This window comes from Halichoeres trimaculatus, unplaced genomic scaffold, assembly GCF_033239565.1.
Source record: "Halichoeres trimaculatus isolate MK-OKI-2021-1 unplaced genomic scaffold, fHalTri1.1 fHalTri1_scaffold_12, whole genome shotgun sequence".
Lineage (NCBI taxonomy): Eukaryota > Metazoa > Chordata > Actinopteri > Labriformes > Labridae > Halichoeres > Halichoeres trimaculatus.
Window position 1 is genome coordinate 19,801,110 of NW_027437190.1, and position 27,457 is coordinate 19,828,566.

A 27,457-nucleotide genomic window follows, 5' to 3' on the forward strand; every position below is an offset into this window, starting at 1 on the left:
TCCCTCTATAGAAACACAATTTAAAGAGGTTTAATCTCTGTTTGATAAATGTTACGAAAGACTGGATTGGGAAGTTGGAAAATCCTTCAAATTTGCCTTAAACAGCATCTTTTAATCAACAAGTTCACTTTCCCAGCTGCCACAGGAGGCGGGAGTTCAGAGTTTCAGATGTAGCTCAGCATGCTAACATCTGCTGCTCTGGGCTTGTGTTTCTTTTACTTTCCTTGCTGATAAGTTCCTCAGGCTTGTCTTGAGCTGCGAGTGTGAAAGCAGTCGGTGTTCTGTATTCAGAGGTACGGTTCAGTGTTCATTGCTGATTCTGTGTTTTGTGTTTCCTTGCAGGGTCTGGGTTCTCTGGATGACGATGACCCGAACATTCTTCTGGCCATCCAGCTGTCTCTGCAGGAGTCAGGGATGATAGGGACTGGACCAAACCATGATGTCTTTTCCCAGGAAGCCTCGCTGGGTGCCATTGGCACCTCCCTACCCTCTAGGCTTGAACAGAGTGCTCCAGGTGTGGAGGTCCTCTCCAGAGCTTCACTCAGCAGCTCTGAGCTGTTGGAGCTGGGTGATAACTTGGCCAGACTCGGCAACATCAGCAGCCAGTACTCTGCTCTCCCTGGTGTTCACACTACTGTACAGCACTGTGACGCTCCCCACCGGGCCCACAGGGCCTCTGTGCCCATACCAACGGCTCCAGGCGGCAGCAACTCATCCACAGGTCTCTTCTCATCTTCCAGCGACACGTTAGACTCGACCACATGTGGCAGCCAGGACCCATCATCCTCCTCTGCTTTAGCTGCAAATGCCAACCTGCTGGGCAATATCATGGCCTGGTTCCATGATATGAATCCCCAAGGTATCACTCTTGTTCCCCCCTCCTCCTCAGACACTGACTCACACCTTGGCACACTCCATGCTGGCGTAGGAGGAGAAAGTTGCCTGCAGAGTGATGAGAAGGCTGGGGTCGTCCTGCCTGACAACAGGAAGCCTCAGGAAGTGATGTCAGAGGCTGGTACCTGCTCTCAGAGAACGAGTGTTGTTGAAGAGAAGGAGTGTGTTGTCGCTGAGAGGCCGACACAGTTAGATCTGGTGGGGCTGGACACTGTGCCAGTTCCTTACGTGGCCAACCTGGAGCCGAGTGGAGACTGCTCAGAGCGGAGAGGCTCCAAGGTGTGCCATGTAGACACTCCACAGTGTGACTCTGTCTCTGACCAGCTGGCCAGCACCAGCTCCTCTGACTGGGAGGAGCAGATACACTTGGTTTGAAGTGGTGGGCTGAGATGAAAAAAGGCCAAAAACAACACTAAAGATGGCGAGATTGAAGACAAGGTGTTCTAGTAATTCAAGTGGAGTGAAAACAGAAAAAAGAATGTTTTTTTGGAAAGTTGGACAGAAAAGTATTTAGACTTCTAGAGTAGTTGAGCACTGCAGTGTAGTGAGTTTCCTTTGTTCACTGGTTTGTCAGCTCCAGTACTAGCTGCTCTTGTGAAAAAAAGCACTAATGCCTCAAATACACCAGATGCGTCTGCAGTCCAACTCCATCCCGTTGCGTTTTGACAGCGTTTGTCAACTCACACTGGCTGCGTGGTCAGTCTGGCAAGCTGCATGACGGACAGATAGCTGGAGTCACGAGACCAAGAAGTTCCTGTGCTTCCCACTCCATTGACAAGTCTCTCTTCATTCATGTTGGGCTGTAAAACCTCAAACCTGTTGACTCCTGGTCTGGCTCCTCTCATTTTGTCCGTTTGTCATTGTAGTCAAGATAAATAGGAACTGATTTTGACACAGTTTGTTTTATTTTGAAAGTCACCAGGTGTTTTCAGGTAGTTTCCTGTCTCAACTTTCTGTTCTGCTAGAGCTTCCCTACACTGAATTTATGAGTCACAGCTCTGTGTCTGGCAAGAACAGGATAGCTGCGTATTACCTGGGACATGGCCTACCATGCAGACTGACTGCAACAGAACGAATCGAGTGTAAGTCGACACGCTGACTTGATGAAACCTATTTGATCTGTTGCCGTGATGGAACAGAGACGGACTGAAGACGCATCTGGTGTGTTTCACCCGCAACAGAAGGAGGGATTACAGGTGGTTGATTGTATTGATTGAGTTATTGCTGAAAGGACTACAGAAGAGTAGCTTTTTCATTCACAGACTCTTGTGAAGTGCAGGTATTAATATTTTTCCACTGGAGTAAAAGCCTACTGTAAGTGTCTGAATCAGGTCTGATGCAGGTTTTTCCATCTGTACTTATGAGCAAATTTGCTCCAACACTGAACCTGTGGGGGACAGGCTTGGAAAACTTCTCACTCCTGTCCAAATCTGCCTACTCATAAGGTGCCAAACACTGACTTACAAAAGCACAATTTGCCGTCACCAAGTGGATTCTTCAAAGCAAATTGTGCCTGCTTGTCACAATCTCAACGACTCAACTGAACTCTAATGTGAAAGTCTGGAGCCATATTTTTATTTGAGATTGCAGCTCAGTGGTATTTTTCAAATCTAAAAAGTTGTAGCGTGCTGTGTAAATTTGTGGTTCAAGACCATAACGGTTGTGTGTTTATTATGTGAAACATTCTCAGTGAACAGTTGAGATTAATTATTCAGATGAAGCTGGTGGCCTGCCTGAGAACATTTCCAAAACGACTTGACAATGGTTTTTCATCGTAGAGCCTCAATCCTAACACACCTCCGGTGGGACATGTCCTCTGATCGTCAGAAATAAGAAGCCCTGACAGGCCCAGAGGGGTTGCTCAGTGTCATCCAGTACGCTCTTTTCTGACTCCAGCTTTAGCTCACTTAAATTAATGTTTGAGCACTGCAGCAGGATGTGAGTGTGGCAGACTTAGTGAGTCGTCTTGTTTATATACAGCAGGAAGGCCACTGCAAGAGATAATCAGGCAATCACGTTCAGACTTTGGTGAGTTAATTAATCAAACCTTAGTCACTGTAATTTATCTCTGGGTCTTATTTATGTGAAACATATGTAAAGCCTTTTTAGAGCCCTGCAGGGGAATGCATGGAGAATTCATGAATGTGAATTACATGTCAAACACATGGGGAGTCCATGTCTTTAAAACAGTCCTACTCAGAGACACAGTGCCTTTATGTCAGCCACCATTACTTGTTTCTTCTTCACACATTGATTCTGAGTGCTAATTATTACACAGCATTTACTGTGTGAACTAAACAAACACCTGTTACCTTAAATTTATTTCTCTCATACAGTGTGCACACATGACTTACTGATCTGTTTTCCACTTTACTTGTAGCATGAGGCTTTTTGTTGGTTCTAGTATCATGTGAGTGGATAAAGATTTGATGTGAACAGATAATGGTTGATATCCTCCTTTCAGATCCTTTTTGCTGATATTTTGAAAGAATATTTGATTTCTTGTTTTGTGCAGAGGGGATTCTTGTCCTACATTTTTGAAACAGTTGGTTTTTCTGTGGTTTAGAAACTAAAAATTCACTGTATGGACTTTGGAGAGAGTTCACCTGCTGTGTGTGTATCGTGGATCTGGCCATGAAGACGTGTATTAGAGAACAGTTGCAATAAAATATAGATATTTATTTCAATAAAGTAGATCAGTTATAGAAAATGGGTGTGAATACCTGATAAAAGATGAACACTGATCAGTGTTCTTGATTTTCTTTTTGTACAGACTAATGTCTGAGGTAAATCACCTTCTCTGTCCTATCAGACTTAAAGAGCCTCATTAAACCTGAAGATAGTGATAGCTTTGAAAAGTGTCTTAAAGTTGTGAAACTATGAGTGCCATATGGTTAGTGGTTCTGTTAGTGAGATAATAAACAGAGGAGATAATGTGTGCTGCCCCTTTTGTGTTACAGTGAACTGTGCATGAACCGGGTTTAAGACTAAAATGAGTTTTTACTTTTTATTCACTTCTGAAGTCCAGGTTTTAAAACTGCATAAAACATTTTGTAACTCATTGACATTTTCTATTGTAAAGCAACTAATCCTTAAAATGCTATTTGCACTTTCATAGTCTATACTTGATACATTCCCTCTTTATATGAACAATGTTTGATGTGTTATGCCAATAAACTTGTTGAGTTTTAAAGTGTCTGTTATTTCTCAGAGAAACCTTTATTCAGAGAGGAGAAATACACTCTAACAATCTTTCATGGCAGTGCTGAAGCTGACTGATTTAGTCGTCCAAAGGAGTGAGTTCAGATTTAAGAATCTTTAAGCTGCGATGCATTCCATACACGTTATTTTTGTCAAAAGGAAAATTGTTTAAATATTATTTGCTTTAGACTCAAAGTTCCCTGTTACAGAGGTCTTTTCAGCAACATCTACCTGTACCCAGTTGGATAAAATGTGAGTCAATGCAGCATAAAATCTTTAAATTAACAGTGACATGAACCCTGAAGTTTGCCCCTGAAACAGCCTCCATGATAGATTACTGTGGTTTCCCTTTCCCACAGGACTAACAGTAGCTTCATGGAGTTTGTGATTCAGCGGCAGATGCTGATGAGCTTCAACAACAGGAGAAACAGAGTGACGATGTCCAAATAAAGGTTGAGAGCAGCAAACACGTACTCCTCCGGAGAGATTTTGTATTTCTTGTTCTCCCCCAGGATAAGCTGGGTATCAAACACCAAGTACTGCAAAGACAGAAAGAGATGAGATGCTTCAGCACTGACATCTGAAGGCTGCGGTGTTTGTGTGATGAAAGAGACAGGAAGCCGGTTACAAGAAGCGTTCTGAAAGAAAACACGGGCAGTATTTCTTATCTGTGAGAGAGGGGCGACTGTGGAGATAAACAGGCCGTGTAAATAATCCTGTAGTCGAGAGTTGTGCAGCTGAAAATAAGTTGTGACTCGGCGCTGACAGCCTGATCAGCCCTGTGTGTGTTTGCAGTTTGTTCCACCAGCTGACAGAACGGGTCACAACATTTGCTGCTAACGCCAAAGGCAAGCAGAGAGGTGGCTGTGAAAATGAAGCCTACTGCTGTTAAGCGGTGCATAATTGAATTTAAAGGGCAGGAAGGCTTTAAAGTCTCTCTCTGTACACTAACTACTATGACAGACACTGCAAGGAGGCTGCTCCACCCTAATATGGCATACACTCAGTCCAACCCTCATTTACATTGCTCCCTTGAATTTAAAAAAGGTCATTTTATTTTTACTGTGTGGCACATACGTATAATCTGTTGCTCAAGTCTGAGTGAACTTACCACAGAAAACACCAAGGTTCCCAGGCAGGCGTACAGGATGTGAAGGAACTGTTGGAGACAGAAGAGGGCAGTGATTATTTATTCTACACAAATACATTGAGAGTATGGTTGAAATTCTCATATGGTAAATGTTTAAATGGAAATGAAATGTTTCACTTCTAAGAATGTAATGATTCAGGCTCATCAGTAAAGTGACGGTGAGTTTGCTCGCTTGTCTTCTTCTATTGTAGTTATTCTCTGCAGGAGTTATGATCTAAACAGCTGATAACGGGTGCAAACAATATGCTTTAAGAAAGCAGTGTTTACGTTCCGTTCCACTTCCTCTGTGGTGTAAAAATAGCAGTTTAAAAATCTCTGCACTGCTCTGTTCTCTGCTTAAGGCTCAAACACAAACAGGCGTCTCAGACAGCAGTGTACATTTAAATGCATCAGTCTGTGATCACTGGAGTTGCGATGTCCTCTTTACAGTCTGCTGAGCACACAGGTCGGTGCCAGGGCATCACGAGGATAAAAGCTGTGGGTCTGTATGTGCCGTCTGCCTGTCTCACTGCAATTCATTTCCAACCTGTTCTCATTGCAAACACAGGTGTAAACAGTGTCTTCTTGATCTACCTGGGATCGGTAGATTGCACAAAGCAATCCAAACGAAAAGAGGGTCCAAGCAAACACCCACAGGCTCCCACTTTTGGCGGTGAAGTCCCACTGATGACAGAAAAAAAGAGAGGGGGGTGTGTGGACAGAATGTGACAAGACTCTTAAACAGAAAACTGCTGAACATCTCTCATTTACACTCATCCCCGCAATAAAAGCCAGGGCGCTCAAGGTCGCCTGCATTGCAGCTGTGCTGTGAGGTGCTGCAGATTAGTAAATGATGAAGACACATTGCAGTTCAACACACAAGAAAACCCTAACGATTCTGGATGTAATGATGCTGGATAATTCATCAGCAAGCTGGCACAGAGAAGGAGAGAAGACATGGCCTTTCTGTGGCCCAAATGCCCTTTTCACAGAGACAGTAAAAAGATGGCAGGCACCACCGGAGAATCTCTAACACTGATCACCTGAGGAGCAGCAAGCTAAACATGCAAGGCAGGCTGTATGACATTTATATCACAGCGACAGAGATAAAAAAGCTCTGCACTCAGCACAAGAGGTGCTGGGATCTGCAAAGTCAATGCAACGTCATAAAAAAAACATAAACCAAAAGTGTTTGCCATGGTGACCCTGTACTCAGCTCATAAAAATATGCCTGGAGCTGAAAGGATGCAGCCATATCATAGTTACTCCCTCTGTATGCAGGCTGGTTGAATCTGAAATATACACTTTTTTTTTCCATGGACTAAATAACAGCATTTAAACTGTACATATAGATTTATATTGAATAAATATTCATATGCTTATTTTAACCTAAGCAGTAGAAATAAATGTCTGCAGCTCCTCTAGATGTAATAAGTGGTGACATGTGAAAAGCCAAACAGCATTTTACAGCAATTAAGAGAAACTCGAAACGTAATCTGTATTTGGCCGACATCTACTTTACTTGTTTAATGTTTTGCCCCACTGACTCTATGATTACTTTTTTTCTGATTATGAGCCATTTATTGAAGCGGCACGCTCAGACATCAACCAAGAGAGTCTCAAAAGGTCTCTTCACTGGTGCACATTTACTGTAGCTGGTACAACATCACGACGTGTAATCAAACTTTGAACAGATACATGATAAAACACACACACACACACACACACACACACACACACACACACACACACACACACACACACACACACACACACACACACACACACTATTCTAACACTAAAGACTATTTTGCTAGAGAGGAAAGAACTAACATATATTCAAATGTAACTAAACTAGAAAAGCACTCAGAGAGCACAGACCTCCACCAAGCATATTGTGTTGTGTCACGCAACACTTTAGTCCTACTTTAATGTTATACTCCTTTTCAGCAGACTGTCTGCTACAATTTGGTGTTAGTTGCAGGTTTGTACGATAACTTGTTGCCTGACAGCGTTGAAAATTATGATGACGCAGGATTTCATTTTCCAGATCTTAGTATCCAGACTATTGCCAGGATCTGGATTGTACTTTACATCTGACAGAAATTATGGTGACCTTGTCTTGTATTGTTTTTTGCAAAGCAATCAGACCATTTATCGTGGAGTGAAAACGGCCCCATCTCACAATGATAAAGAATCCTTAAAAAAAATCCTGGAACCAGACGATAATCTGGATCACCTCCAAAATTTAATCACTTCTTCCTTATCCCGTTTTGAATATTTCATGAAAGTTTCATGAAGATTCATTTGTTACTTTTGTAGTTTTGTTGTTCACAGACAAACTCTCCCAAAAACATAACCTCCTTGGCAGAGGTAATAAATGCAAAGGGTCGTTCACACACGAAGTAAAGAAATCTTGGTGCATGTTTGGCGGAGTGGTTAAGTTAGTCGTCCCATCTCGGAGCTTTTGAACTGGGTTTGGTTCCAACTCTTGGGCCTTAGCCATAAGTCATTTCCAACTTTCCATCCCTAGTTTCTTCATCTGTTAATGTAAACATCCAAATAATGTCAATAGATGATTTATAAAATATTTACAAACCATGAACAAATATCTGCTCCATGTCTCTGTAATGTTTATAAATGTTTTTAAGCCATCTCAAAGGTTTTAAATCTTTCAGTCAGTTTAATAATAACTAATTATTTGCTAATAGTTAAGATCTGTGAACCCTTATTTACCCTTTATAGATGATGGTTATTTTAAAGTGTCACTGTTATTTTCAAAGTGTAAGTGCCCATCATTAAACAAAACCCCCCTATCAAACATGACCTTCTCAATATCACAAACAACATGCTAAAGAAGGATCATGATTCCTTTTTTAAAAAACTCATTTCAGGACGTTGGCTTTTTTGGACTACTTGGAAAAATGAGAGCCACAAACAAGGGCAGACTTGGCTAATAGTGGATTTAGCTAATAACAAAAAAGCTCTGGGCCATTTCTGAGCTGCAAATTTATGGCTGGAAGCCTCTGCCAGCGCGAGGACAGGCCAAAGGTTTAACTTTGTCCCTTCCCTGGACAGAAGGAATTAACTTGATTGACAAATACTCTGATCTCAGCAGTAATCATAGCTTGTGCCTGAGCAGCAAACTCATCAGAGTTTTAAACCCTTGCTGGTGGCTGCATACAGCAAACACTGCATGAGAAAACCTGGCCAGCAGCTCAGATTAACACTTTTCCTTCTGAGTGCACAGGAAACACAGCTCTTTACTCTCTGCGAGGACATTTAACTCTGACCGCAGCGTCTGAAATTTCACTTTTGGCCTCTCTAAAAGTGACTTCAGTGTGTGTGTGAGTGTGTGACAGATCTTACCTTTGACTGCATGGCAAATACACTCAAGGAGAAGGACACCAGTGCTGTGGCCCCCACTGCCCACATGACAGCCTCAGCATCAAAAAACCTGCAGAAAGGAATATCAAAAGCAGACGCGCTGTAGGGAAGTATATGTTGAAGTCTTCAGCAGAGTGCAATCATGAGTAGGACCAGAAGAGTTTGTTCTTCTCCAAAAAGAAGCAGAGTGTTGTATCATGGGATACGTCCTTTTTTCAATGTAATAGTGAGGATGACAGGGACCCCCCTCTGAACACTCAGTGCATAATGCATTTCCTCTGCTCATTTCATATCAATTACAGAACAGCTTCAGTCATGGTGATATCCCATAAATATGATAATTTCAATGTTTTATTGATGGTCAGGCTGTGACTGAAGCCTCGTCTGTGGGAGTCACAAGCTGTTAAACAAGACAAATCTCGCACATGAAGAAGGTAACGTGTTTACAGGGACTGAAAATGATTTTTCTTCAGTATTTTTGGAGCCTGAAAATCTGTATTCTATGAGATGTTTGATTGGCAAACCTGTCGAGATAACATCTTATCAGGTTTGATGGCTTCATTGCTGGGCTGCAGCCTGCTATCAGATCTGGATCAAATCGGGTTATTATTGTGTAAATGAATCAGCATCAGGTGAGGATTCATGCTCAGAAACAAACACTCACGCTGCCAGAGATCCAAGCATGAGGCCCTCTATGACAGTCTGAGAGAGGGAGAGACAGACAGGGAGAGGAGGACGGAGAAATGGAGGGAAAAACAGAACGAAATACAAGACACAAAAAAACAGGTGTGAAATAGAGCAGGTGAGCTGGGGCTTTAATTTGATGCCTGGCTGAAACTGCGTCGACTCACAAACAGGCCCAGGGCGATGAAATTGAGGGGGACTTGACGGCGGAGGTTTTCGCAGCAGGCCAAGGCCATGACAAGAACCAACGTTGCCGGCCTGTTTCACAGAGAATATAGAGTGTATCGTAAATAGCAAATAAACAGGCTATAAAAACAGGGCAAAACGACTGTGTTGGGTATGTGAAGTCACACAGTGCCTTATTTATGCACAGTCTGGCTGGCAGCTTCTCAGATGAGGCGACAGTTTGTGATTTACTTGTATGGATTTCCATGAGCAGCATTTTTTATTAATGCCACTCACAAACAAGAAACACAGTATGGATGTGAACAAACCGATCAAAACAAGAAGATGTGAAGCGTCTAGACTGTTAAATTGAACGCATTTGAAGGCTTACATCATGGTATAGGTGAGCCAGGGGTTTTCAAGTGTCCACTCCCTCAGAGCCTCCCTGTTAGTGGATGGAAAATGAGAAGAAAGAGGGTTTAATAGAGGTGCTGTTTATTTAAAAGAGGTAGAAGAATGACGTTATTAAATATTAACAGAGGACACAGCATTGTGCACAAGGGAGCTGAATGCAATTTATGAAAAAACATGACTGCAGTAGTGTTCGACTTCATCCATTATACAAACATATGGAGCTCTCAGATGACTGTAAGCAAAAATATCATGTGGGAGAAATGTATTCCTATTATCTAGCATTTTGTTTCACCTCACATATTCATGGAGACTCGCAGAGCTGAGGCCGCCTTCAAACTTTCTGTAAGGACAGCTGAGATACCTGTGCTCCTGTGTGATGCCGGATGGTATTACACCCTGACAGGCTGCTCTAAATGTTGGGGGACTGATAGGTGCCTGACACCAACCCGTCTTTTTTTTTTTTTTTTCAAAAGGAGTTCCCCTGAGACTGAGTGCCTCACCAGTAAAGAAAAGCACAGATGATCCCGACAGTCACCAGCAGCTGAACCATCAAGGTCAAGTAGACTTTTCTTATGAAACCTGAGGAGAGGAAAAAAAAGACACAGACAGAGAGAGAAAGAGACAAGACAGGGAGAGAGGAAGACGGACGGGAAGGTGAGGAACAACCACAGGTAAAACATTCTGCCGCAGTGATGGAGACAGGCAACTAGGTTGTTTATTCTGCATAACATTTCCAAATGCTTTTGTTTCCTCCAAACCCACGTTTCATCTTCTCATTTAAAATGATTTAGTTTTGCGTAGGAGGTGAGGAGCAGAGGCAAGGTAATGCTGCAGAGATCAGGCAAACAATTTTCAATTTTAAATCAATTTCAGAAAAACTCTGCCAAGCCAATAAGGGAGTTTTTTTCCTCAACTCTTTTACAGCTCTGACAAAACATATAAAAATACACACTTATTTTTTCTGTTTCATCCTGTTTCCATGGCTCCTCCCTTACATCACTCACCTCTTCTGATGTTACGGTCAGAAAAGATGCTGTCCTCTGTGTCATCAGAGTAGTCAGGTGGAGTGCTGTAGTCTGGGCTGCCTCCAGCCGGGGGCTCAAAGTGGGCCACATTATCATAGGTGGAAGGAGGGGAGACTACCGCTATGTTTCCTTTCCCGACCTCGTTCAAGAAAAAAAATACAAACAGCAAAAAATCAATTACTTTAAACAACACTTAGAAGAATCTATTTTCAAACATGACTCTTAGGCCCCATTTACAGAATGTTTCTTCTAAAAACGCTAAAACGCAGCAAAAACGCAGTGAAAAAAATGTGCGTTTACACCATAGACTGTATATAGAGTGGACAGTGTGGCGCCGCCATTTATCATTGTACGGTTTTGAAGCCAAAATACCACCATCTCAGGTGCAGCCATTGGTAGCAATTGCAGCCAGAGTCTGCGCAGTAAATACTGTAAGGGATTCTGGGAGAATCTGAGTGGAGCTGGGTGACAAAAATAGTAATTATTTTTTTTCTTTTGAGAGTCTAATCACTTCTTGACTCTCCCTCCCGACATATCTTACTATCCCCAAAAAAATACACGAGAACAGCAACTGTCAATCATCGTTAAACATGACGTAAAGCCTTGTTTCTAACCTTGGATAACTAATGAGAATGAAACTTTTCAGAAAAAAAGAGGACTTGAATACAAGACAGCCAAATTATATCTTCAAATCCCCACAACAATCGGACGTGAGAAACATTTCTACGAAGAGTATTAATTTTTTTAAGTTTGACCACAGCCCATCTGGAATGGCTGGAAAGCCGAATTTGTTAACCTATACTGCAGCCAGCCACCAGGGGGGGCAGTTTTTGTGGAGACCTCACTTCGAGCCAAGCAAGCGGACGTCCATTTTTTTTTACTGTCTATGGTTTACACGGAAATGCCGAGGGACTGAAAACGCTATAGTAAGCATGCCAGGCCTGCAGGTGGTGCTATAACTGTCTTGCCCAGAAGCAGCTTTGGGGAGATCTCCACCAAAGTAGAGTTGAGCCGATCATCTGGTGTATTGGGGAATACAAAGTGCAAAAGCAGTGTTGCCAACTTAGTGACTTTGTCGCTATTTTTAGTGATTTTCTGGACCCTCCAGCGAGAAAATTTGAGAAAAGCGACTAGCGACAAATCTAGCGACTTTTTTGGTGGTCGGAGGCTCCAACATCACGGGAGAAAAGTTAAAAAAAAAAGGTTCAGCCCCCTCCGGCTGTACGGTGTAGGGACACACTAGCACCCACCCACCCACCGTTGGACAGAAAAAAAAATATTGGCGACTTCTAGCTACTTTTGGGTGGGCCGTTAGCTACTTCTGATGCTGAGGAGTTGGCAACACTGTGCAAAAGTGGAGTAACAAATGTACTTTTTCTATGAAGACAGTCAGCAGATTCAGCAGATTGAGCAGCACAAGCACAACACGGTAGTTCGCGACGATCGTAACAACAGTACTGTTGTTCTGTTGTATGCGCTCGCACGAGGCCGAGTGTGACATCAGCGTTCTCACTGAAAACGCTAGCTTACTGTTTAAACGGAAACGGTTTCAAAATCCCACTCTGGAGGCTGTTTTCAAAAGTTTGCGTTTTAGGTCAACGCCGTTTCCATATTAACGCAAGGCTGAAACGCAAAAAAAGCGTTTGAGCCTAAAACCGTTGTTGCGTAAGCGGCCCCTTAATAAAAGTTTAATCTGCTTTGATTCGTGCATTCGAGGTCCCACATAAGGCTATTGTTAGTTGTTCACAATACGTCCGAGAGAACCTTTGAGCAAGATTTTAAAATAAGTAGGAGTAAACATAAAAATTTCAGATCCTGTGGAGGCTCTTTAGCCATTATTTTTTCAATCTAAGTATCCATGCAAAGATTGAGGGTGCTATGAGAACTATGCTCATTGGCTGTCCTGACGTTGTCGTGGGGGTGGGGTTGCAGAGAGGTACAAACAGAGGCTGGGGTGGTAGCTGCAACTACAATAGCATGTCTCTGAATAGTACGGTCAAATTTACGCTTTTATTCCTACTTTCTTTCCTTTCATGTCACACACTTGTTTAATTTAGTTCACCAAGAATTGTTCAGAATCCAAGCCTTGGTGGTGATTTTGCATGCATATGCAAAATCACTCATCAGCTACATCACAACAGGAGCCAGTTCAAAATGCCTCAGCCTCATTGAATCCATCCATGTTCAGTTAGTATTGGAATATCAAGAGAGTTTTGCCCTCTTGCTAGAGTCATAGGAAACAGTATTGGTCAGTTGAGATAATTCATAGCATGCCTTAAAAAACAGGAAAAGCAACTCTTTTGGTTGTCTTTGCTTAAAAACAACCAAATTAGTTATAGTTAATTAATATCAAACAATAATTATTTACTTTTCCATTAATCAAATAGTCAAACATTTCAGCTTGGTGCCTGATGCTCCAGACTTTTGCCACTGCTGAAAATACGACATAAGCTGCATGTGAAAAGTCTTTCTTGAATTCCCACTTATTCTTGACAACAAGCACAAATGTTTGGATATCAACCTGATAGCTCATCCCTGTGTAGGTATTTTCTCCATAGCCCTGAGCATTGTACGGAGGGGGACGAGCTCCATTCTCTTCATCCCTGCTGATTCCTTTTTCATGGTCCATTCTTCAAAAGACGTGCAGGTCTTCTTAACCCCTGAGTCCCACAGCTGACAGAGAAGAAGAGTCAAAGTTACAGGTGAGGTACGGTCACAGCTGAGGAGCAGAGGCATCTCTCTGAAGAGTGTCAGCACTTTCATCAATGATATTAAATTGCTAAATGGGGCAATGTCAGAGTGGAACAAATAAAGCGGTAATTACGAAATGATGCATCACATAAACACTAAAAGCCATCCATGACTAACATCCATAATTATGGCCCCAAGCCTCCATTTAATAGAGCTGTATGTATATTTAATAGCCGAATACTTTGTGGTTAATTGATCTCTAAGGAATTTTTAGTTGTCACCAAAGGACAGACAGACAAATAGTGAATCTGTCTGGATTTATTTTATATAAGTAAAGACAAGAGGAACACATTCCTTTTAAAAGTCTCTACTTTTGCATTGATAAACCTTAGAATGAAGTCATCGTCAGCCACACTGTGACCAAGTCTGTAAGATAGAGTCAAGTTTGAAAGAACGTCAGCAATGAAAATAATCTAGCTGTAATTCAACTGATAACAAGTTACACTCCCTTAATGGCAGCCATTATTAATGACTTTTGAACTCAAAGCAAAGATAAATCCTTTCCCAACTTAAACCCTGTTCTTCAGCTTCTTTCACATCTATCCTCAAGAAAAACATTGAATAACAGACGGGCATAAATCTGAGTATTTGTTTGACTGGAAGTAGATTTAGTTTCTGTTTGCCTTCATCGCCACAAGGCCTGGAACAAGACTCTCACTCTGTGATAATTGAAGTTCAGAAGTCTCCCTCTCATGTAACATGACTTCAGCAAAGTGGGGGTTTGCTGTCTGACATCAGTCTTTTCTCATAAATCAATTAATTACACCTTTAAACCATTATGTTGTGTCTTACCTTGGCTGTGACGGCGAGCTCCTGCCCTGCTGCTCTTCCTGTAGAGGCTCTTCCCCTTCAGGGCAAAGTCTACCTGCTATCAGCAGGTTCCCACAGAGACAGGACTTTAGCTCCGGGGGGAAGAGGATGTATCCCTCATTAGACTCGATGGGATATTCAAATGAAGTTCTTAAAATGTCATTAAACCGACCAGGCTGCCACTTTATCAGAGCGAATCTTGTCTTTACCTCTTTTCTTTCATTGATACTGATCTACACAGGCATTAAGATCAGGTTAATACTTTATATCACACATTTCAATAAAGGTATGTTTTAAATTTCCAATTTCCTGTAATGATGTATCATTAGCCGGCTGTGCGTGATAAGCCTGGTAATTATTCCTCGTTTTATAGAAAAAAGCAAATGCTGCACACAATGACACGCTGTGAAATCCTCTGAGTCATGTGTCCTTCATGGCTCACCTTGGTTATACATTAATAGCAACCTGCAGCAGGACAGTATCACTGACAGACAGAGGAATGTCTGGAAAGAGACCTTCTGGGTCCTGAATCACAGAGGAATAGATATAGAAATATAACATACTGGAAGGACATGAAATGACGTAGGTCAGTACAGTCTGAGTGCTTATTTACAGACAATCAGCAGTGACAGAGATCCAGTCAGATCTATGAATAAGTGACCAGAGCCCTCTGAGATGCTGAAAAGCTGGTCCATGCCTTCATCTCCTCCAGACTGGACTACTGTAATGCACTTTTCATCGGGATCCCGAGCAAGAGCCTGCAGAGGCTCCGATACATCCAGAACTCTGCAGCTAAACATGACCACATTACCCCCACTCTTCACTCACTCCACTGGCTCCCCGTGTCCACCAGGATTCAGTATAAGGTTTCCCTTCTCACACACCAATGCATCCATGGACATGCCTCCTCCTCCCTCAAAGAACTTCCAAATCCACAAAACCCAACCCGTTCCCTACGCTCCACTCACTCAAACCTCCTCTTTACACCCAGAACCAGACTCAGGACCATGGGAGATAGGGAGATAGGGCTCCCCCCAATCTTTTTATTATTTTTTTACTATGCACTTTGAGATCATCTGATAAAAATGGCTTTATAAATCTGTATTATTATAATTATCATCATTATTATCATTAAGCTGAAACAAAATCAAAAGTCTGATTCTTATGGTGAGTTTCTTAGGGATTGAAGTTAGCTGTGGACACAAGAGGACACCTTGTCATGAGAGGGGAAAAGAATTTCTGGATCTTCCTGAATCCAAGGATACCAACAACTCATGTGGCTGAAGTCTGCATCACTCACCAGTTCCCTACTCTCACGGCTTTTATCAACTTTCTTCAGTTTTCAGTGGTTAAATCAGAAATACTGAATGGAACAGAGTCTTCAAAGTAGGTTTTTACCTCTGTGTTTTTTCTTTGCATATTGACACAACCCAAAAGTCCACATGATATGGTTATCACATCAAAATACCCCGTGTGAGCAGCTGAGATGAAATTAAAAGATGAGCGGAGTTTGCCAAGAGTGGAATGTGTCACGTCTGTAGAGAAGAAAAAAACATCCAGGTTTCTAACAGCAAAGTGAAGCCTTGAATCATTTCCAAATAGAGCAAACATTTAAAACAAGATGAGTGTTTTGGTTGGTAGGTTTATCAGGCCTCAGTTGGCAGACAACGTTGTGTTTGTTGAAGAAATGTGAATCACAGATTTGCGGGCTGATCTATACTCTGATGTACTTCACGTCCAAGTACATGTAATTGAATTTTAATTTACTCTAAATCTCAGATATTTTGTATTGAAGTATAGAGTAAAAGTGAACATAATTGTTTTTTTTTAATTCTACAATTGAATGATGAAAAAGTTTGTGTCACACCATGTGCATCAGTGTGCTGCTGCTTTATTCTAAGATTTGAAAATTGTTTTTGGTTGAGCTTTAAGTGCCGTAAGAAAAGGGTGTGAGGCCACCGAGGGCGTTTGTTAAAGGCCATCATGCCTCTAATTCAGAACAATGAGATAGCCAGCCTAACCTCTAGATGGCATTCCAGCCTCTCTTCATGTCATGGTTGAACAAGCAAAGAGTGCAGCAGACCTCCAAACACTCAGCGACTCTGCTTGGCTTTTGATTCAAGAGATAATGAAGCTGCAGAGGAGACCTGGAATGATTTATGAATGATTGGATCTGCAGTTAAATGTGGGTTTTCATGGAATACTGGGGCCCAGAACTTAATCAAAACACACTGAGTCAGAGCACATCATAAAATGAATATTCTACCTGGGTGACAGCTTTAAATGTGATCGTTTCACAGCAGCATAGGAGCATCTCATCATCCTGTACAGAAAGCAAACACTGGGGGGCACTAGTCTCCTGTGCTTCCTCTACTAATTGCAGTGATTTGGTTGCGACTCCCACTTCTATTGCTGCCACCTCCACACACGACCAGCAGCAGCAAATCCTCCAGAGAGATCACTTTAACTGGATCAAACCCTCCAATCCTCTCACCTACATGTGATCTTTTTGTTTCTTTCAAAGTAATGTGAGCACAGAAGAAAAGATTGTTTTTCTACTCTGACAGCCCAAATAAAGATTTATTTAAGACAGAGGAACAAAAGAGCCCACAAAGCAGCGTGAGCATCATATTTCAAAGAACAGACAGCTTTTTCTGTGACAAAAAGACTCATTCTCCCTGTTCTCTGCTGATTGGTGTGTCAGTCAACATGGGTTAGATTTTCACCGCCTGCTCAAATCTGATGAGCCCGCTCTCACCTATTCATGAGATCTGAGTCGGATTTGAATGGACGACACGACAAACAGTCACATTTGAGCAGGCAGTTGAAATCCAGCCTGTGTTGACACAGCAGTCAGAGTGGAGCCCAGAGTGAGGCTGCATTTAACACAGATCTGATGCTCTCACCACTGACCAAACAGCAGCCACACACATGAAACCACACGGTGCAGAGCGTGTGCAGAGCGTGTGCAGAGAGCAGAGCTGGGGACACACTGTGACACGCCAGGGAGGGAGGGAGGGAGGAAAAGAGGGGAGATTGATGGATGGATATACCAAAAGACAAAAGATAAAAGGCAGTTAGAGTGGAAGAAAACGGATGGATGGAGGTAATAGAATCAGGAAAGAAAGAAAGAAAGAAAGAAAGAAAGAAAGAAAGAAAGAAAGAAAGAAAGAAAGAAAGAAAGAAAGAAAGAAAGAAAGAAAGAAAGAAAGAAAGAAAGAAAGAAAGAAAGAAAGAAAGAATAATCAAAGAAATGGACGAGATGGAGAGATGGATGGATAATGTAAGGAATATGTGCATAACAGTTAAGCAATGGACTTCTAAATTAGAGATTTGAGATAATAGAAAATTCTCAAGATATAAGATAAGAACCACTGACAGACAGACAGACGGATAGACAGACCTGATATCTGTCTCATCATCTCACTTGTAAGGAGGAAAAGACATACAGACAAGAAACAGATCGCAGACTGATAGACGGATTGTTCTCGTCATGCTGCAGACAGACTGTGCTGAACATACAGACTCATACAAGGACAGACGGATGGACAGAGAAAACGGGAAACATGCAACTTGTGACAGAATAAAAAATCAGACGGACAGACAGTCTAAAAAAACGGAGAGACAGACAGGAAAAGAATCTTGTCCTTGTCTTGATACAGAGTGAACAGCCCCACAGGAAGACAGATGTACAGATAGACATTGAGACAGACAGACAGGATATGTTTTCTGTCTCTCTGCAGACAGACAGTGACAGCTCTGTTTTCTCAGACTGATGTGATGCTCTTTGGGGCTCCTGGGACGGGAGATCACAGAGGAGCGAGTTCTGGTTTCAGAGGAGAAGCAGAGATGTAGCAGCCATGTGAGTCTCTCTCTCTTTCCGCTGCATTCAGTCTTGAATTACTGCTTCCTGGCTCTTCTGGCCACAGAAGGATTTATTTGGAGAATTGAAATGGTGTTTGGTGTGGGGCCTCTGAAAACCCCTGTGCAGGTCTGGAGGTCCATGTCACTAGATGCCTCTTCATTTCTAATTTACAACCCTCCAGGAACTGCTAATGCAGAACCGCAGCAGGATGTATGGCTGATGGGAGACTTCTACAGAGCCTGGCAGTACACAGAGGGACTGCATGTGTTACTGTTAATAATGAGACACGCTGCACTGTGCTCTTTTTAATAACATCCGCTAGTCCAGCAATGCCAAGTAAGAAATATGATTGCATTAAAATTAACAATCCTGACACATTATTTTGACTTAGTATGAGAGTGGAACGGTGATGCTTGGGTTCAGGAAAGACTTGTTTTGTCTTGCTCAGCGAGTGAGCGCAGACAAAAGAGCCCATCGCAGTTAGCTTAACTCAATGGACATAATTAAACGAATAAATGACCGTTATCAATTGTTGATTTACTTAATTACATTAGTGTAGCAGAGAGCACTAAACTGCAGATGTATTTATCCTTATTAGAGTCACAGTTTACATTAGCTGTGTCTACAATAAGCGCTCAATTATCTAATTATAGAAAATCTCCAACTAACCTCAGATATAAGTACGTTTAACAAGGGGCTGACTGATTAATATCAACTGTGCTGCAGACATACCTAAACAGTATTTGTAGAGATAGACCAGAATAATAGAGTTATTTTCATCTATGGCTGAGTCACAATTTGTCTGGAAAATAACTGAATAAAAGGGAAAGTGAGTGGTCTGATCTAATACCAGAACAGATCTTTGAAATGAATAACCTCATGGATCCAGTTTTAAGTAATGCTGTTACAGAGGGACACCAAAGACAGCACATGTAACAAAATATGCAAGCTTAGAGAGAAAACTCATAAGAAAAATTCAAGCTGTAAATATTTAAAAATCAACCTGGGTGCCTTGATCTGAGGGCTAAGGGTCTCCAGACCAGAAGTGGTATCCCTGACAACAGGCCTAAGGATTACTGACTAAAAATAATTACATTTTTTTTTAATTCTGCAACTTGCGCCAAAAATAGAACAACATATCTACTTAGCAGAGCGCAATCATAATGCAACAGCTGCACTGAGCTACACTGTCAAAAAGCTGCAGGAAAATCATGCTAGTTTAGCAATAAATACCCCAGTATTTTCTTTAAGCATGCCAGATAAGGTTTTGTTATTACGCAAAGCAAAGCAATGCTTTTAAAATTTCCCCCATTCGTGGTATTTGTGAAAGTGCTTTTGATCCCCAGCTCCTGCAAGTCACGTACCAAAGTATTCTTTAGGCAAGACACTGTGCTGCAAATTGCTTCTGGAGGCATATTCAGTGTGCGTGTGCGCAGAATTAGTTAGTCTTGATGAGCACTTAACAATGCAGCTTCTGCCATCAGTGTCTGAATGAGTGTGTGAGTGAATGAGTGAAAGTGACATGTGCTTTGCATGTTTTGCACATTTACCTTTTAGGATTGGAAGGACTCCTTGATTCAAATGAAGAAGTGACCTAAGGGCTGTGGGGACTCTAGTTTAGGCAAAAAGGTCATATGCATGAATTGTAAAAGTTACAACTGAGAAAAGCCCAAGCTGTTAAGTCTTAATTTGGAGAGAAAAGGAAAGTAGATAGAGCAGTAACTTGCCTCATGAGGGGTGCAAACTAAACTTCTAGGCTCTACTGATACCCCAAGAAACCAAAACAAGTGCTATGAAACAGGAGCTCTTTATGGAGAAATCTAAGTTAATTTTGGTGGGTCCTATGGGCAAGTATCAAAGTGCTTCAGTATCTACCAAATTATTGTAAAATCAATTAAAACTCCAGGCGGACAGATTAAATGTGATCAGGAGAAAAGTTGATGGGGACCCATAATAAAATCATAAACTCATGTGTTGGCTGGGATCGGGGATGTGGGGCCACCAGGGGCTTGATGATGGAGTTAGTAACATAAGTTCTGTCACTGGAGCTCATATAAACAGGATTTGGATCTGTTGTATGTGGTGATGCTTTATGAAGCTGTGGTGCTAGTTGATGGCTGTGCACTTGGCTTTTTAACACTACATTGGGGCAAAAGCAGTAGGTGCAATTGGGACGAAGAGATCCCTCACTATCCTTTTCAGTGTGGCACATGAATCTGCTCTGTGCCTTTCAAATTTAAGATGAGCTTGGTTTTTTATTATTCATGTGAGAAATACTGAGTATGTCTGTATTACTCTGTAAATATATGATGTAGTCACATGAGGTGATGGACTTTGTAGTTCTCAATTTGCTCCGCTCTGCTTCTTACCCAGAAGACCTATTGTACAGTCACAGGTTCATGATGGTGTCAAGACACTTCTGTTCTCCTGATATGTGAACTTGATGATACCACAGCATCCCTAGACGGTTTTATTAGTCTCATTTTCTAACACAGGGCACATCTTTATAGATGGTGAAGACTGGCAGTGATAACATGTTCAGCAGTGAGATGAATCAGTTGTTGGAGCTTGAGACTGGTATTAAAAAGAGACAAAGCGACCCAGCAGAAGTTTTCCCTGTGCTCTTTCTTTGAGAGGGCAAATTTAATTAAAACAATACAAAGTTTTAGCTAATGCAAAAATAAACTTACAAACTCCCTGTGGGTGTGAAAATTCTGTTTGAACTTTTTGAAGATCCTTCAAATGAGCTTTTTATTTGATTCAAACTGTCACATCATTGGGCCAAGATTTAATCATCATTCTCTGTGTTTCTTGACATTACAAGCTTCTAAAACAGAAAATCACTGATTTTGTTTCAGTCACACTCTGATGTCTTATTTTTCTTAAGGTTTATTAGAAAAACGTGAATTTCACAGGTGAATCCACTGCCGGTCTGTTTCCACTAGACATAAAATTACATACAAATGACAGCAACATTCAGATATCTGAAGAACTCCTGAAGTTGTTTTAATTCAGGTTAGGATGCTGTGCTGACTGAGACCTTAACAGTCTCCAAGGTATGGCTGCTATCTGGTCTCATCCTAGTGCGTGTCTGCAATGCATTCAGATCTTGTTTTCAATAATGAAGTGGTTCTGTGAGAAATGTGGAGAGTTAATACGACAAATATCTTTTTTTAAAATCTGTTTAGTGTTTCCCTGACATTTTGTACAACCTATTGTTTAAATGTATTATTCACAGCTGTAGAAAAAAATAATGATAATACGGACCCCATTATCCTCAACACCTGCCTCACAGTCTCCAAATGTCATCACCAGTAGAAATATGTCAGCGCCTATCGCCTTTTGAATAACAAATAAGACATGGAGATGCATAGTCCACCTTCATGTTATAGACCAGGAGGACTATCCTCATGCTGACACTTTCCCTGCTTCAGACTCAACAGCTGACCCTGGTTGTTTCACTCTTTCTTCTACTGATTATTTTTTTGACTCGACCCATGTGAGCTATCAAAGTTTAATGATCTCCGCCGCTCTCTTGCTGTCACTTGTCATTTTAAGCAAATCAATGTGCCCTTTTTTTTTACCCTGTTCACCCACAATCCTCATCACATTCAGCCTGCAGGGTTCTTCAGACAAACTCATAAGAGGATCTGCTCCAAATTCATTCAAATCTCAAGCAATGCTCTTCAGCCCTTCATCACCACTACAGTGTCGTGGCTCCACAGGGCATATTCCTTTTCATCTCATGCATCCCTACACTCTAAAAAATAACCTCATCTCCACGGGTCTAATCACAGCAGACACCATTTCTTCAGTATATGCTGAATCTCGTCAATAAATTTGTGTGATCTTTCTAAAAGCACTGTTGAAATAAGCCCCCCTCCACCCCCTGATTGAACTGATCTTACCCCCTCCAGATGGATCCGAACACTGCTCACTTTCCTGATGATTTTAGGGATGCTGAGTTTGGAATCTTGGAGCTCATTCAGAGTGGAGTGAGGAGTCATGATGCCAGGAAAGGATTTAGGGAAAGTTTCTTCAAAGCCCTGGTAGTGTCTGACAGGCTGGGTACATGCTGCCAGGTCAAATATAGGCTGCCGCTCTGTGAAATCCCTGAAGGGTTTAAACCAAGCGTCATGATGGGAAAGTCTTCTCATTCTTACACGTTCCTGCTGCAGACCTGCAGACCTGTGGCGGCTGATGACCCATTAAATGTGAAAGGACAGGAGGAAAGCCAACCCAAAGCAATGTTATCTTACACTTTAGAGGGCTTATCGCTTCCTTTGTTTTGAGTGGTTGAATGTTTGATTAAAATTTGTCTTAAAAACTATAAATAATTCTTCATCATGTGTTTCAGAGCTCAACCAGAATGTGTCAATCATTTATATAAGGTGCACTAAAGTAGAATATTGTGGAAATGTCCGTTTATTTTAGTGGTTTAATGACTAACAACACACTCATATAGATTCATTACACACAGTAAAATATTTTAATCATTTATTTTCATTATTTTTATTTTTTTAACTGAAAACAAAATCTAGAATTGGAAAAAGAAAATAAACATTGCATCAGACCAATTTAAAGAATTTTTATAACAGAAAGTTGGCCTTCTGAAAAGTATGTAGATAAGATTACATAATACATCCCCACCCTATTAAAATACTGGCCTCAGTCATTTTTTGACAAGAATGAGTTTTTTGCTTAAATCGTCTCTTGATAATGCTGTCCATCTCTGTTCAAACTGCTTAAAGGTTTAGCTAAAAGGTTCTTTATGCCCTTGTTGGACAACGGCCTATTTCAGGAGGGCAACTTAGGCCATTTTATTTCTAGCCTAAGTCAAAGAATGGGATTATTTAGGATAAAATGTGTGACTGGAATTAAACAAGCTTTCATGACGGTGGTTGCTTCAAGAAGAAACTGAATATTTGGTGCAGAGGTATTTAGTAAAGTTTTTTGTGTTTTCCCCAACACTTGAAAAAATTACTTAGGCCATTATTTTAATAGGGTGACGATCATAGGCTGTATAAAACATGGACGTAGTCTCACCGGCGTCACCCATATGTTTCTGAAATGGAAAATGAAGCACATCGGCTATAGCGGCCATATTGGTAGTGGCATGGGCTTTGCGAACAGCCATAGGGCACCTGTCGGTCACGTGACCCTCAGCTGTGCCTCTTATTGGGGGAGCTCGCGATCAGAATATCCTCTGAATGGCCGAGTTAGAAAAAGTAGTTTTTACTACTTTTTCTCCAGTGTTTGTCTGGAGATCCTACATGTAACCATGGCTGCATTGTATACATGTGAACTCAGCTGTTAGCAGCCTGTAGCATGCAATGCTAACAGGTGTAAGGCCTGATGTCTTCCCACAAGGTGAGGAGAAGGAGGTGAGGACGACGTGCTGGTTCTCAGGTGTGAGCTAAGAAGTGATAACATTGACCTGTCCTACACTCCATCGTTACTGGGAATGTAAGATCTTTCTCCAATAAGATGGACCAGCTAGCCATGCTAACCCAGCAACAGAGGGAATACCAGAGGGCAGAGTAGCATCATGCTATTCACAGACATGGCAAACAAATCTAACATCAGGCACCAACGGCACATTGGAAGAGCTTCACCTACTGTGAGCAGACAGGATCCAGGAGACAGAGACTGAACAGAGTGCTGAAGAAGCTCAGTCCTGGACCCTGTGGAGGTGGAGACTGGCTGAAGTGGACAATGATGGACAAGCCGTCGTCATCTATTTTCTTATGGACATTTTTGCACCTTCTATTAACTTTCTTACTTTTGTTTTCTTGATTGCTGCTGTGACTTCAATTTCGTTTTTACAATGAAAATAAAGTCCTATTCTATTCTATTCTATTCTATTCTATTCTATTCTATTCTATTCTATTTGAGTTGAGTTGAGTTGAGTTGAGTTGAATTACATTAAACTGAGTTGAGAGATTTGAATGTAAACACAGAGTTCCGTCAGAACACGGTCACAGTGAGGAGTTCCAACAGCACTGTGACCTCACAGAACATGTTCTACAGTTTTCAGACTAGACCAGCATTTCAGTTCACATTTCTTCACAGAGACGAACTCTATCGAGCGCTCACCTGCACGAAGTACAAACCATTTACAGTGAAACTTGGAACATTTTCCTTCCACCTAAACTGAGACTGACTGACTGAGTCCAGAAAGCTCAGAGGAAGAGAAACAACCTTCATTCAAAAAATAATTCATTTGATGACGTCTGATCCTAGACAGGTAAGTTGGTGAGCTGTGCCCACACTTTAAGGTCATGTTGTTTAAGTTTTTTTATTGAGTAAATATATTCAAAAGAGGTAAATAGTTTACAAATTGAGTTTACTCTGCTGTTAATAAGTTAGTTAATCTGATTTACTTGGGGACGAGGTGTAAACTGAAGAGCTTTAACTTCTGGATACCCAGTGTTTTTATTAGCGAATCTGATTTAATGAACAAGGATAAACCCACTATATCACAAATTGAACTACATTTTTTTCTGTTTCAGCTTCTTAATTTCTCCCCAACAACCGTCTTTCATATTACCTGTAAATATTCTTCACTGAAATCTATATTTGCATTTGCAATATCAAAATTAATGAAGCCAATCGTTATCATTTTCAGACTCCTGTTAAAAACTTGAAGTCTGTGTTGTTGTTTTTTCGGATCACTTGTGGGCAGAGATTCACATCATATTGCTTTCTTGGTCTTGTCCTGTAGATGCTACAACAGAAAAAAATACATATATATCAGATCTGATCAAAATGTGTTGCTCACAGCAAACATTTACTGATGAGAAAGTGGGTTTGTAGGGGGAGGGAGGGGTCTTTCAAAAGGCTTTAGCTAAAAACAAAAGCAACTAAAATGTTGGTTTACAAAGACAACAGATAATAAATTAGGTTTTTAAGCTGTGAATCATGTAAAGCTTCAGAGGAACAAAATGAAGCCTGAGAGGAACATGATATCTCCCCTTCAAAGAGTTCCTCTCCATCACTTCAGCACAGTCTAACGTTTTCTGATGTTTGTGTTTTTCTGCTTCAGATTCCTGTTTCTCGTGACTCCAACAACAAAGAAACAGAGAAAATGGACAAAGTCAGCGCCACTACTGCATGTCCCACAACCTCTGAGATGGCCGAGACAAACAACACTGTCCATAAGGAAACCACAGCTGATCTCAATGAGTCCAAGAACCTAGACGCTGTCCTGAATGAGGAAGACATCACCAGCTCTCATGCTGCCTCACCAACTGAACAGGACGGGGACTCCTGGTCAGACAGCGAAGATAGCTGGGATGGTTACACCAATTCAGAGTGTTCCTCTGACAACGAGATCTCTGAAACCATCTCATGTCTCGATCAGGATCTCGATGAGGAGATTTCAAAGGCCTGCCAAACCTTGTTCCCAGAAGACCTGGAGACTGAGGCAGAAGACAAAGACAAAGAGGAAGACCAAACTTTGGAAGCAGATTCAGCCTCTAGACTTTCCATCAGATCAGAGGCATCATGGGCCTCAGTAAAGTCTGTATTATCTTGGGCTACCTCCAGATGGTCCTCTTCATCCTCCATCCACACATTGCCCGAGGTTTACCAGAAAATGAAGGACAATGAGTCAATCACCAGCAGTGACAACCTTGGCTATCCTTTTCTTGACCTTAAAGAGGACGCTGTCTTTACCCCTGAAGAGGTCACTGTCCTTGATCTTGAAGACGATGCTCTGAAAGGGATCGAAGAAGAAACAGGGGTCACTGAGGAACTAAACTCTGACCCATTCAGCCTTAAGGTCATTGTGGTCTTCAAAGACAAACCAGAGGAAGGAGGGTTTTTACAGAGGAGGAAGAGGAAGAGGAGCTTTTTAAAATGGAGAGCATGGAGAAAGATCAATCCAGCTCCAGAGAATAACGTGGATGGTGAAATTAATTCAGCCAGTCCTGGGTCCACAGCTTGCAGGTCTGTCGATGACAAACAGGACTGTGCTTGTCCACAAGAGCCACCTTCCTGCAGTGGTGCAGTCCACGAGTCCATTCCTTTAGTCCTGGAGGACTTCACAGAGACTGATGACGAGGCACAATCAGAAGCTGAACCTGTGGAGCCGTTTTTGACTCAGACCGGCTCAGACCCTCAGGTTACATCATGTGAAGTGCCAGAGGACACATCAGTGGCTGAGGGGACAAGTTCACACATGGACAATTACCAGCCCAGCTATCCTGAGCCTCTAGAGGGCTGTGAAGTGACTGAAGACCCTGAGCCTGCAACCAAACCCAGGAAAAAGACATCCCTCCTGATTCACATCAGAAAAGTCTTCTCAAAGGTAAGGATGAATATACATCCAAGCTAATAATCATTTTGTTGGCTCAAGAAGCACCTTTCGATGTAAAGATTCTTTTGTGCTGCAGCTGCATCATTTTAATATTATTTTTTATTGTGAAACAATAAAGGGATCTGTCCTTTTTTTGTTTTCTGAACTGTGAGCTTTATATATTCATGTATGTTGTGTCTGTTTTCATACTTTCAGAAAAATAAAGAGGAGAAGCCAAAGGGGGCAGAGAAGACGGATTCAGCTGAAAACGTCGTCAAACAGGAGAAGAAGAAGAAGGAGAAGAAGACCAAGGGTCCCTCTTTCTGGGCACGGCTGTTTCCCTCCAGGCGTTGCCAAGTTGTGCCTTTGAACCAAAGAGCAGAGCTTAAACTGGAGACCCATGTCTCCTTCTGTACATTCTCCTCCTAAATGTACCCTGAATAAAAAGCAAAAAAAAAAAAAAAAAAAAAATGTCATTAAGGGATATAAATTTTTATTCTTTCAGAGTAACACTAACACAATAAGGGTTGTTTGGATCAAATCAGTCTGAAGTTTTACATTAAGTGTGTGTATCTGTTTATCTAACGTGTGTGAAGTGTCTGAATAAATCATGGATTTAGTCTCAGTGAGGTCAACAGGTTTCTGACTAACAACACCCTCTCTTTAAACATGCTAACAAGCTGCTGCTTTATTTGAGTTTGTAGTGAAATCCACAGGTAATGTGTCATCTTTAATCATCTTTAACCTCTCTTCATGCTTAGATGTAGCTAATGTCACATCCATCGTCTCACACTCCACCCTGCGGTAAACAAACTCACCTCTTAGAGAAACCC

At 41.6% G+C, this 27,457-nt stretch overlaps 2 protein-coding genes across 5 annotated transcripts in view; one reads left to right on the forward strand and one right to left on the reverse strand.

Annotated features, from left to right (window-relative positions):
- Positions 1–4,087, forward strand: part of LOC141800420 (ankyrin repeat and IBR domain-containing protein 1-like) — a 35,222-nt gene extending 31,135 nt beyond the window's left edge. For all 4 annotated transcript variants that reach the window (XM_074682935.1, XM_074682938.1, XM_074682936.1 and 1 more), the window contains one exon: positions 343–4,087. In XM_074682935.1, the coding sequence (XP_074539036.1) occupies positions 343–1,269 (927 nt within the window). In that variant the 3' untranslated portion in view covers positions 1,270–4,087. The remainder of the gene's footprint in view (positions 1–342) is intronic.
- Positions 4,088–4,484: 397 nt separating this feature from the next.
- LOC141800607 (protein lifeguard 1) lies at positions 4,485–22,332 on the reverse strand. Its single transcript, XM_074683270.1, has 12 exons — positions 22,234–22,332; positions 14,443–14,693; positions 13,421–13,529; positions 10,879–11,038; positions 10,375–10,453; positions 9,852–9,905; positions 9,463–9,553; positions 9,276–9,313; positions 8,594–8,681; positions 5,819–5,908; positions 5,207–5,254; positions 4,485–4,634 (listed from the first exon to the last, which is right to left on the reverse strand). Exons 1-12 carry the CDS (start codon positions 22,330–22,332, stop codon positions 4,485–4,487), a joined length of 1,257 nt encoding a protein of 418 aa, XP_074539371.1.
- Between the last annotated feature and the right edge of the window lie 5,125 nt (positions 22,333–27,457).

Excerpts from the sequence above, each read along its gene's own strand:
- LOC141800607 (XM_074683270.1), bottom strand. The coding sequence starts at position 22,332 with ATGACTCCTCACTCCACTCTGAATGAGCTCCAAGATTCCAAACTCAGC. Across the intron at positions 9,554-9,851 it reads TGGCTCACCTATACCATGAT|GCCGGCAACGTTGGTTCTTG; the intron begins GTAAGCCTTCAA and ends TCTGTGAAACAG. Across the intron at positions 9,314-9,462 it reads TCATCGCCCTGGGCCTGTTT|ACTGTCATAGAGGGCCTCAT; the intron begins GTGAGTCGACGC and ends TCCCTCTCTCAG.